Source organism: Carcharodon carcharias, chromosome 2, assembly GCF_017639515.1.
Source record: "Carcharodon carcharias isolate sCarCar2 chromosome 2, sCarCar2.pri, whole genome shotgun sequence".
Classification (NCBI taxonomy): Eukaryota; Metazoa; Chordata; class Chondrichthyes; order Lamniformes; family Lamnidae; genus Carcharodon; species Carcharodon carcharias.
In genome coordinates, this window is record NC_054468.1 from 36,739,774 (window position 1) to 36,752,660 (window position 12,887).

Sequence of the window (12,887 nt, forward strand, 5' to 3'; positions counted from 1 at the left end):
ATGAATCCATTGCTTCTTTTTTAAATTTGTACCATCTTGTTCTTGACCCTTCCACCAATGGGAACAGTTTCTCCCTATGTACTCAGTCCAGACTCCTCAGGATTTTGTATACCTCTATCAGATCTGCTCTCAATCTTCTTTTCTCCAAGGAAAACAGCCCCAACTTCTCCAATCTATGTAACTGAAATTCCCCATCCTTCAGAGAAGTGGCACGAGGTAAATATGAATTAATAGGCAAACTATGGTTGAACTTACTACACTGAACATTAGACATTCGCTGCTCCCAATGCAGTCCCCTCTACAATGCGGAGACCAAATGCAGATTGGGTGACCGATTTGCGGAACACCTTCGGTCTGTCCGCAAACATGACCCGGACCTTTCTGCTGCTTGCCACACACCATCCTGCTCTCATGCCCACATGTCCATCCTTGGTCCACTACAATGTTCCAGTGAAGCCCAACACAAACTGGAGGAACAGCACCTCATCTTCTGATTTGGCACATTACAGCCTTCTGGACTTGGCATTGAGTTCAACCTCTTCAGGCCATAACTCCCACCTCTATCTACATCCCTTTTTTCAAAATTCATTTTTGTTTTTATTCAATTATTTTTATTCATTTTAATTTCCATTCATTTATTCATTGTTTTATCACCCTTTTTATCCCCCCTTCTTATCCCATTTTTGATCCCTTCCCCCAGCCCCCTACTACCACCCCCTCTCCCCACTAGGGCCATCTGTTACTTGTTCTTTTCAGAGTGCTTACTCGTGTCCTGCTATTATCACATTCTGCTTTCTTACCTTAATGCAACTATCAGCACTTTTAGCCCTTACCATTACCATTAATGCTCCCTTTGTCCTTTTGCTCATAACATCTTTGTCAATCTCTCCTTTACCCCCAGCCTTCTATCCAGCTTCAGCTGCTCCACCCCCTTTATACGGTATAAATTTCATCACATTTCTACTTCTCTGTAGCTCTGAAGAAGGGTCATACAGACTCAAAACATCAACTCTGTTTCTCTCTCTACAGATGTGATCAGACCTGCCGAGTTCTTCCAGCATTTTCTGTTTTTGGATCAATGAATACAATTTTTACTCACTAGAAATTTTCATAAACCTTTCATGGAACACAAGCACTTTCACAATATGCTTAGTGTAAAGAAATGCATTTTTAAAATAGGCAATTACTATTGTTTGTGCTACTGTTCACACAAAACTAAAACAAGCAATTTTCTCTGCAAAATTGAAGCAGGTGGTATACCTGAAATCGAACTGAAACAACAGCTCCACATATCTCCTCTCCAACCATAAACTGCTCACCCAGCATTGCCAAAATCAGATTCTCCCAGCAACGTGATGCTAGTCCTTTCCGCAAACGGATAATCCACTTTCCACCATTCTTATTAGCTTCATCCTGGAAACGATCAGAAAAAAACTTAAATCAAAGGCTAGTTTTATGTTCATTCATTTATTTTATCTCTCTCCTCCACAAAAACTGCTGTAACTGGGAAGGGAGGCAGGTGAATTGTTGGCTCCCTTGTGACTTCAACAGTCTAAACAGTCAAGCAGCAGGAGATTCATTGCAATGGAACAAATAACATTTTGACAACTTCCTCATTGGTTCCTCAATCTTTCTCATGACATACTTATCACCAACAGTGCCCTATCCATTGCTTCAATTATCACCCAGCTTTGTCCTAACTTCACTCTGTTATAAATACCTAGTTCGTGGTCCATAGCAATATTTTAGAGGTAATTTTTAGATCTGGGAAGATTAAGGGTTAAATGTAGAAAATGCAACTAAAGCAGCTTGAAGACTATTACACTAAAAGGTTGGGGCCATGTTGACTTAAGGGGTTAACAGCTAGAAAGGCAAGATCATAAAACAGTAGGTGGGCTTACTTAGCTGGAGAATTGGAGATGAGGGGGTCCACATTGGTTGCAAAGAAATGCTGCGCAGAGAGTTGTTTTGTTTTGGAAGTTAAAGCTACAATTAATTTAAAAGTATTCAGTGGGCCCTGGAAGGCTTTGTCATCATGGAATTGGGTGGAGCTTAAGAAAGTTCTGGGGTTTCAATTTATGTGTGTTTGCTGGGGGAGTGAATGTTCTGCTGCAGGGGAAAAGGCCATATCAAAAAGGTGCTGATGTTAGCTGGCTCCAGGCAGCAAAAGCAGTGCTGTTAACTGGTTCTGTGATTTTAGGGTTCAGGAGAGGTCCCAGGAGCCGTTTTATAACTCTGTGCAATCAGAGCTCAAAAGAAGTCCTGGGGAGCTAAGAAGGTGGAAAAAAGTCACTGGCTCCGTGCTAGAAAAAGTTAGGGCTCAGAAGTCGTCCTGGGAGCCAATTATAGCTTGGTGTGCCTGGGGAGTTTGGAGCTTGGTGAAATCCAGAGGCACTGCCAGCCCAGTGAAGCTATTAGAAAGCTGAAATTGTGCCATTAAGTAGAGGCTGGAGTGCAGGGGAATGGAGTCTCAAGAAATGAGGTTGACATTCTGGGAGGTGTGTTGTTGAGGTAGTCCGAGTTGGAGTAGTTTTGAGGGAATTCAGAGGCTTGATCTTTGAAAGTGAAAAGTTTGGAGGCCCTTGTAAGCAATCTTTCAACAAGATTGGTTGACTCACGGTGTTTACTGACATCTGGGTTGACTGCTGAGAAATCTGTGGCATGTGTCTTGGGCGCATTTGCTATTTATTGCAGTGTGGTGTGTTTAAGCACGTTCGCCTGTTAATTCATATGTGCCTCATATTAACCCTGAATGTTAGATTATAAGACAGATATTGTAAATTGTTTCACCTTTTTGACCTTGTACAGTCAACTTTATTTTTATTTGTTCAAAATCTGTGGAATCTTGTGGCTTTATTCTCTTAGCAAGTGTCTTGACTCTCAAATTTTATCTTGACTTCTCTAATAACCTTCCTTGTCAGCATCCCAAGTTCAATCCAAAATAAACAATAAAGAGTCCAGCATTCCACCATATGCATCTTATCCCACACTACCCATTCTCCTGATCATTAAGGATCTTTCCTGGTATCCCATTGTTCAGTACATAAAATTAGTACTTGCTAATGAACAACAATAACCTATTCCACAAAAAAACTCCAGGAGCATTTGTTAAATACTCAGCCCAAAATTGCAACCCTTCTTGTACAACATGACAATTAAAATGTCTTTGTACTGGTGCATAGAAGCTATATGTTGATTTTCTTGAGCTCATTTCTCTCCTCTTCTCCTGCAGACAATTAATTCTGTGGTACAGAACCAGAGAGGTCAACAATCCCCCACACCTTGATGTGCCCCTATATCACATATCAACAGGTCATTCTGGTTGCCTACAACTAATAGAACACAGCAAATATAGTACCACATATCGTGCTTCAATTTTGCTAACAAGCGAATGTGATAAAATGGGCAGTATGGATACAACATTAGCTTAAGGTATAGAAAACAGAATTGTGGTGAATGCCTGTTTTATAGACTGGCAGCACGGGCACAGTGAAGCTTCCCAAGGTTCAGCATTGGAGCTACTACTATTTTTGAGACATTATGCTTTGCAAAAAGCCTGTATTTTCTTTTGTGAAAGTCCCTTTAAATCCAAAGTGAAACTAAGTTGGCTTCTGAGGAAAAAAGTTAGTGTTTCCCGGCAAAGTTGTCATTAGACTTAGGAGAAGTGCTCCTGTGACCTAGGTGGCTATGGAGATGCAAGCGAGAAGGGAAAGAGCAAACTGACAAGTAAATGGGAGTCAGGTTACAACTTGGGTTGTGGGCATAGAACAAGGACACTCTCATAGAAACCCACGTGGCAAAATAAGTGAACCTCTCCCAGGAAAAGGTCTTTTTACGTTCAGTAGAAAAAAGGAAAGGGAGAAATGGTAAATTTCTCTGTGGAAAAGGCAGTTTTACCAAAGTCAACTCGATTGTTTAATGGGGTTTATTCCAGGGTTAGATAAAGGAGTCTCTTGGAATCTGTGCTGTCATGACGGAGGTGACCGGAGGGAGAGAGGGTTTGTTGAAGTGTGCATTGCTGGTGACAATGATATCTGGAAAACACAGACAGAGTGGAGAGGTTGGCTAAAGTTCTTGAAAAATTCAACCCAGCAGAAAAGCTGGGAGGAACTTTAGGACTGCTCTTGATGCCATATGAGTGCCAGTAATGTTTGCGGTATTGGTTTAAAGTGAAACTTATCGTCCTAATTAAGTATTATTTGCCTGTTAGTCAATGTTCAAATTATTTTGATTTTAGTTTCATTGTTATAGTAAAAGCTTTCGAAAGTGAAATCCTGTCCTTTGATTCTTTCCGTTGGGGTGATTTGGGGATTCCATTCTTTTAAACAGTTATCAGTCTCTAAGGGGATTAAAACCATAGGGGAGGCGATTGCATAGTGGCATTGTCGCTGGACTAGTAATCCAGAGACCTAGGGTAAAGCTCTGGGGACCTGGACTCGAATTTTGCCACAGCAGATGGTGGAATTTGAATTCAATAAAAATCTGGAATTAAAAGTCTAATGATGACCATAAAACCATTGTCGATTGTCATAAAAACCCATCTGGTTCACTAATGTCCTTTAGGGAAGGAAATCTGCTGTCCTTACCTGGTCTAGCCTACATGTGGCTCCAGACCCACAGCAATGTGGTTGATTCTTAAATACCCTCTGAACAAGGGCAATTATGGATGGGCAATAAATGCTGGCCTAGCCAGTGATGTCCACATCCCATGAATGAATCAAAAATATATACATTTCAATATGGGTTAACACCTTGGACTTGGGAGTACAGGGTACAATTTCAAAATCTGCAGATAACACAAAACTCAGGAGTGTAGGCAGCATTGAGGAAGAGAGTAATAGATTTCAAGAGGACACAGACAGGGTGGTGGAATGGGTTGACTCTTAGAAGATGAAATTCAAAGTTCACCAAATGGTTTGAGGTGATACATTTCAGTAAGAGGTGATACATTTCAATAAGAAGAGTGGAGAGAGACAATACATGCTAACAGTACAATGTTAAAGGGGATGCAAGAGCAGAGAGACCTGGGGTGCTTTGTGCACAAATCTTTAAAGGTGGCAGGGCAGGTAAACAAATCAGTTAATAAAGCATTTAGATCCTGGGCTTCATAAATTGAGGAATAAAATACAAAGCCAGGAGGTTGTATACATAACATGAGTTTAACCCTGGTTGGAGCAGCGTCCAAAATTATGGGCACCACTTTAGGAAACACACAAAGGCTTTGGTGGGGGTAAAAATTAGATTTACTCTAATGGTCCCAGGAATGAGGGATTAGTTACGTCAACAGACTGGAGTAACTGGGATTGTTCTCCTCAGAATCGAAAGAATTATAGGGAGATTTAATAGAAATGTTCAAAATTGAGGGGTTTTGATAAAGGAAGGAAAAACCCGCAGAAGAGTCTGTCGCCAGATGTCACAGACCTAAGATAATTGGCAAAAGATCCACAAGGGAAATGTGAATAATCAAATTTTTTTATATAAAAATGTAGCCGGTTTCTATTGTCTGGAATGCACCGCCTAAAAGAGTGGTGGAAGCAAATATAACAGCAATTTTCTAAAGGGAATCAGCTATGTACCTGAAAAGGAAAAGCTTGTAAGCTATAGGAGAAGAGCAGGGGAGTGGGACCCTGCTTTTGAGTAGTTAACATAGGCAAATGGACCAAATAGCCTCCTTCTATGCTGTATGATTCTATGAGAAAGCAAAGACGTGGCAGAGATTATCAAATCCATAATCTACTTCAAATAACGCCACCTATTATAATAAACACAGAATAATTTGTTTAACTGGGTTTGGAATCTAATTTTTATAGTCCACTCTGTGTTGACAGTCTTTATCCATGGTCAGTGATTTCTCTAGCTACATTAGGCACTATGTAGAAAGCAGATAAAGAAAAATTATGATTTTAAAGATAACACAAACAAGTATAAAGCAGCTGAGCCATGAGTTTTCCCAACCAAAAAAAAATCACGGAGTCTCTGCATACAGTTTTTCCTCAAAATGACAAATTAGGCTCAAATCTAAAACTAAGAGTTGAGAATGAAATTTGGCTGATTTGGAATTCAGACAATTTCATTCAGTTTCACAACGTACATTAGATTTATCCATATTTATATATCATCGGATAATTATTTTTGCAACCTGAGCCTGAATGATGTGGGTTAAAATTGCTCCAAACAAAAACTATTAACCTATTTAAAATAAATAGGCTAACATTCATTAAAATAGACATGTTATAACAGGTGGATTACAGGTAAGTAAAAACAAAAAACTGGATTTGTGAATGTCAGAGGGAGAAATATCAAGCAAATCGTATTTATTTAACCATATCCTGTAAAAATAGCTCTTCACCTCCCACATTGGTTTAATGCCATCCTTGAACAGGTGAAAGTCACTGTGTCCTGTGAGGTCACCAGGTCGAACTAAATGGCTATAAAACCTCCAGAACTGCTCAACCTGAAAAGAAAAGGAAAAAAATGTTTTTGTGCAATCTAGCAGAGCTGCACTGAATAACTAGAATATCCTGAATGTTTAAAAGTATTGCTGATCAATTCCAGCATTGTGTAGGCCACAAAGAACCAAAAACTTTAGGTTTTTTTTTCAATTCAGTTGCAACGCTGTGTTGGAAGATCTGGCTATGATCCCAAGATGAAATTAAGATGACTCTTTAAGTAGTTACTAGTGGCTTACAAAGACATCCTTTGATCCTGGATAAACTGGTGATGCAACACTTGCACATCACAATGCTAAGATGAGTAAAAGAATTAATATTTCAGATTAATGACCTTTCATCAGAACTGACTTTCTGTTCTGTTTCACTCGCCAAAGATATTGCATGACTTGCTGAGCATTTTCAGTATTTTTTTGTTTTAAGATTTCTAGCATTTACAATATTTTGTTTTTGTATAACATGATTGCTATGTTTCTATAAGCCAAGATCTCCTCAGCATAAATACTTTCAATAATATAGTACAAATGATGTCAGCTAGCAATAACTGGATAACTGGCATCTGATGGCAAAATATTCATGTGGAACCTTTCATTCAGGGCTGAGCTTAATCACACAACATGACAGCAAACCAATCTTATTTTGTTAGCTAAACATTTCTGGGTCATCAATTGCAGATGATCACCTGTGAAACCCACTGTGGTGATTATTCAGACATAATTGTGTCAATGGCATGGAATGCCTGGCAATCGATGGCCATCATAACACTTACTACCAACGAATAGAGTAAGAATCAAATGAAAAAGTCCGCATTTGACTTCACCATATTGCATCCAAGCTGTAAGATTTTACTCTATGATTGAACTAATGGTTATTGACCAGGTTTGTAATCATATACCCTCAATTCCTCTACAAGATTACTATCTTGTATATGCCCTCAGGTTATCTATCCCACTCAAATAGCATAATTTTATTGCTCCTTTATTAATAATGAAGTCAGTGTTTTCGAATGTATATTTTGGGGCAATTTGAATGGTTTGGCAATTGCCAGATTGGAGTGAATCCAGGCAATTTCCCCCAAAAGAAAAAGGAATGCCAATTTGGTGTCTGTACAATTCAAACCATAGCAGCACAGAAGTCAATTGCCCAACCTGTCCCAGGAGGCAGGAGAAAAGAGGATGAAAGGCTAAATAGCAGAAAACCAGGAACATTAGATGGATTAAATAAATGATATTTGCTTGCTACTTTGTGTAGGTATGATAAGTTAATAATTCAAATTACAAAAATGCCAACAGGGACCGTTAACACTGGTTTCAGAGCCTTAATACAATCCTTTATATTCAGACTCATTTCAGATACATTTTAATACATTCAATGCAGAAATTTCTACTTCCATATGCAAGTTCTTTCCCCTAATAAACTGAGCGTGATCTTACTTGTAAAGCATTCTGGCATAGCAAACAGCTGGGCATATGTTCTGGTATAGCATATTGCATGACATACAACGAACCCAGTAATCAATAAGGTGGAAAATGGAAATAGCACGGGTTATCACCATGCACTCCTGATCTCTCTGCCTGAAATCACATTTAGTCTGAAAGTGATGAATGAAGTTTATTTTGAAGGTTAACAAAAACAAGATTGAATAAATCAGTAAATTTAACCATTGCTGAAAAGGGAGACATGTTGCCAAATCTTTTTGTCTTGCACTCATCAGGACAAATGCAAGAATGCAAAATTTTAAACAATCACCACAATTTATATCAGAGAGGAAAAGGGTGCCGATTGGTTGGCAACTCAAGTCTGATTGGCCAAGGCATCCCCATGGAGAAAGCAATGGGGAACTATAAGCTCCGGGTAATTTGAAAAAGGTGCAAGGCCTGAATACATTGCTTTTGTTTGAACACAACAGGTCCCTGCCTATGAATGTTTGTCGATCCGAGCAAGCATAAATGAGCCACATTATGAGCTTGACTGATTAGCTTAAAATAGTTGTTAGTGCGGCTATCAGCACACTCAGGATTATTCAGTATGATTGTTTGATTCGATTAGCCAATCACTGGGACATACAGCCTATGTATTTGGCTTTGCACTGGCACTGAAATTCATATAATAACATTGTTCAATTGTGTGATGTGTAGAAGAATAACATCTTCCTCTGACTGTTCCTAATTGGCATAGTACTCAACCAGCCTGCGTTGGCAAAACCTAAAACAAAATATCTGCTGTTAGATGTGATTCCAAGATTGGGCAACACTTGCTGAACAATCCTGAGTGGGCTAATGGCTACACTAATAATCAATTTAAGATAATCAATCAAGCTCGTAACATAGCTCATTTACGCTTACTAGAAGCAACATAGAATCATATGCAGGGACTCGTTGTTTGCAAACATAAGGACTGTTTTCTTGCCTTGCACCTTTGAATTACCCAGAAGCATGAGGAGTCTACAGTTCCTTGTTGCCTTCTCCATGGCAATGCCTCGGCCAATCACTATTTGCCAACCAATCTTCTGTAATATAAATTGTTGTGATCGTTTGAAAGTTGGCACTTTTGCATTTGTCCTGATGAGTGTAAGATGAAAAGCAAGTCCCTCTTCTCAGCAATATTCAGGCTCTTACTACCAAGCATCTAAATTTAACTAGATTATAATACTTAATGCACTATATCTCTTCTAAGGTGATCAAAATAAAGAAACCTTTTGAAATTCTATGCAGAATGTTCACAACTTACATCCTTGATAAAAAAAATTTTCAGGAGCAATGTCTCCCACTGTATTCTTCCATATCAATCCAGCTTCCAATCCATAGAGGCACAGCGAGAAGGAACTGACCAACTGATCCACTCCTACTTACAGCCCTCATTCCCTTTTGATCCGGTGCTAAGGAAAATAAATGCCTATCATTCACAATCAAAGCCAGCCCACAAATTGTCAGGTTTTCATAGGGCACAGGAGAGGCTGAGTTATCAAACAAGCAAATCAGGCACTGCCACTTCACAGCCAAACTGTGAGCATTTTACTCTTGAGTTTGATACAACAATTGAAAATATTGGGCCAAATCTTCCGGTCTCCAGATTGTTGGAGCCGGACTTAAGACTAAAGATGCACGCTGGGACCCTGTGGAAGCCGTGACTTACAGGGCTACATGGAAATTGCCCAGGAAGTTTGAACTTCAAATGGACAATTCCCCTGTTCCCCAGGACCCTCCGCACATGTCTCTGACTCAGAGTTGGAGGCTTCAGACAGTTCTGCAATGCATATCTGAATAGTTTTCCAGGAAATGTTACAGATTAAAAAACTGGATAACTACACAACTAACATTCCCCCAATCACCACCCCTCCCCAACACCCAATTACACCCTCCCACCTGACCCTACCACCCCCTCCCCACCCCCATTACCCCCACCAAGAGCACCGCTCCACCATCCCTCCAACCCACACCCCCCCACCCCACCCAACACCCACCGAGAGCACCGCTCCATCACCCCTCCACCACCTCATCCATCTCACTCACCTACCCATCCACTCACTCATTCATTAACATTCAGACTGGACATTTAAGCTTACCATACCACAGCTAGTGTCGTAAAAAGGGGGTGTGTCCTGTCCGCCCCTGACTCTACTCCGCTCCAGTGCAGCTCCCCAAATGATGCTGCGCTGAGCATTTCTGTGCAAACCAAGCTCAGAAGGTCCCAGCAGACATGCACAGCAGCGTCAAGTCAGAGAATTTTCGAACTATGCAGTAATCTGATGATCATGGCTGCTGCTCGAAAGATCTGGGCCATGATTTCTATCGTCTGGGTGGATTTTAAAATACTTACTTCATAGACAAATACTACAGAAAATTCAGATAGGACAAACAGCACATAAGAAATGAAAGTGCAAACAAGGCTTTTCAGATCTATATTGAAAGAACAAAATGTCTCATTGGCTCCTTCCAATTTGACTTGAACATACCATTTAAATGATGGAAGGGATTCTTGATTTAAAATAATAAAGGATTAGGAATTACTGGAATCAGAACGGCGAAAGATTCAGTTTCTTTTTTGATTCTACTTTTAGTGTGTTAAGTCAATTCATGTTATTTAGAAAATGTTCAGTAAGGAAAAGCAATTGGTCTGCAAGATTATAAACTAACTGCTATGAAATTATTAGTTAGACTGTATCATGTAGGGTGATTAAAAAGTCAGAGCTGGAGAGGTGTAGACAACCAATGGCTGATTAGAATCAAGGTGTGGCATGTATTGCCATCATAGAAAAACGTTAACTTTCCAGACAGCACTGCTCACTGGTTGAGCACCTGGCAAGTTCAGTGAAACATCAACTGTAAGCCTCTGCTGGTTCTTTATTTACTTGCAATTAACTATATGTACCTTTTTAATACCAAAGCATTGCCCAGAGTAACTAACTTGGATGGATGGTGCGCAAGAGCAGGTGGGAAAAAATCACTGCTCAACTCTCGAGCCAGGTCTTCTGATATCATGCAGAGGTATATTCACTTGCCCATTCTCCTAGCCCCAACACCTTCGAAAAAAACTTTATTTTACCTTCCTAAGAATTATCTTCAATTTCTTTGTGCATACAAGTATAAAGAAAACCCCAATGACAAAATACCTAACCAAACCAACACCTATCGTAATGGCATACATGATTAATAAAAGCAACACAAGTGCTTACAGATGCAAATGTTCCAATCTGTTTAACATTCTGTTCATAACTCTGAGAGCTGGTGGGTCGACCTGGTGTACGTCTGGAGTACCAGAATGTATAGTTGTACTGTAATGGGTGTTCTCCTGGACCAGGGACCACTGCCTGTAAGGAACAAAATATTAGAATGAAAGCGCAATTGTACCCAAAGTTTTGAAAAGGTCAGACTGTTCTTCTTAGATGGTCATATTTCTTATTTGTACACTCTTATGTGGTCATTTGCTGGTCTATAAATAGCAGCTTTAAAGACAGGGCCTTTTTTGCTTACTCATACTTCATTGATACTCCATGCTACTTTTGATTCCTTTACTCATTTTAGCAGTTTGCAACTGGTAGCCAGGGTGCAGTTTGTAGCCAGCAATGCCCATTAATATATTGTTAGCTGCCAATCCCAGAGCTCAGTTGCCTGGCAGTAAATTTCTAATGTTGAGTATTTCAAGCTTTGAAAAATAAACTTTCCATAAGTTTAGAAAAGTTAGAGCTGGTTATCAGATTACTTCAGTACTTTTTAAACTGGTTTCACATTACCTGGAATTATGCTCAACACGGTATCAAGCACACCTTTGATAACACTCCCACATAAATCTGAATCAGGATATGAAATTATATTATTGTCACTTTTATGTCACTGAAACAGAAACTATTTCACATTGACACAAAGCGGTTGTATAAATGCATTGGGAGACATTCATCTACTTTATTATTAAAACTTGGGAGAAAAAAGGATCTGATGAACCAGTATCAGGCTAGTCACCACTGCATACTTACTTGCATAACTTTTAATCTTTCAATTTATATTCTAAATTAACTACTGGATTACAACTAATATGCCCAAATGCAAGGTTAAAATCCAATTATTTCCCTCCTGCCCAGTAGCACATTTATAGGTCAACTTGTTTAGTCAGTCAGAGCGCATCACCCATCAATTATATATCATTCAAATCTTAGGCATGAACACTGCAGTTAATAGGCAAGTAAAACTCTCTGTATGAACCCACCACAGATCAGTTGTCCACAGTTTCTTCTTTCACCCAGCAGAGTCTGAGTGAGAGAGCTGGCTGTTCCTTCAGCAACACATTTTGTATGGCTGTTCTTCCTAATGCAGTGTGTGCCTTTATGCTCTCACCTTCCTTTTGGTACTGTTTTGGGTCTTCTCTTTGTCTGTTTTTTCCTTCTCATTCTCTTTCTGTGTGTGGCTATCCTCATTTTGATCCTGGTCTCCACTGTCATCATCTTTTAAACTGCAAATGAGGGAACAATTTAACGATTGTCCAGTTTGGTTTGAGAGCTAACAATAGCATTACAATCTGTTTCTATTGTACAAAATCAGTAATAGTTCTATCAATAAGTTGCATACTTGTTGTTGCTTGTGAAATTGCCTGGCATATAGTGTGCAAGCAGAGTTCATAAATACAAAATTAACCAGTGTATCTGACAAAAATATTCCACATATCTTCTTCAACAAATAAAGCTGTTGAAACAGTAGCACATCAAATTCCAGAGGGAAAACAAAAATACCTGGAAAAACTCAGCAGAACTATTCCATAATAATTCCAAATGATGACATTCTTTAGAATCAAATCTCCCCCCATGACCCATATATAGTCTTGGCGATTAGCTACTATGTTATGTCCAGAGATTTGGTCTTTTTATTATTTACATTGGAGAAAGGGGTTAATAATGAGTTCCTCCATTGGTTCCCAACATTGATAAACAAGACAGGATAAAATGAA

At 39.4% G+C, this 12,887-nt stretch overlaps 1 protein-coding gene across 2 annotated transcripts in view; it reads right to left on the reverse strand.

Annotated features, from left to right (window-relative positions):
• The window catches only part of eif4e2 (eukaryotic translation initiation factor 4E family member 2), a 35,277-nt gene that overhangs the window by 10,650 nt on the left and 11,740 nt on the right, over positions 1-12,887 (reverse strand). Inside the window, exons 2-5 of one of the 2 annotated variants that reach the window (XM_041176918.1) lie at positions 12,281-12,395; positions 11,125-11,259; positions 6,350-6,454; positions 1,261-1,413 (exon numbers count right to left, since the gene is read on the reverse strand). In XM_041176918.1, coding sequence (XP_041032852.1) covers positions 1,261-1,413; positions 6,350-6,454; positions 11,125-11,259; positions 12,281-12,395 — 508 coding nt within the window. The remainder of the gene's footprint in view (positions 1-1,260; positions 1,414-6,349; positions 6,455-11,124; positions 11,260-12,280; positions 12,396-12,887) is intronic. The other variant, XM_041176925.1, reaches the window with a different exon arrangement.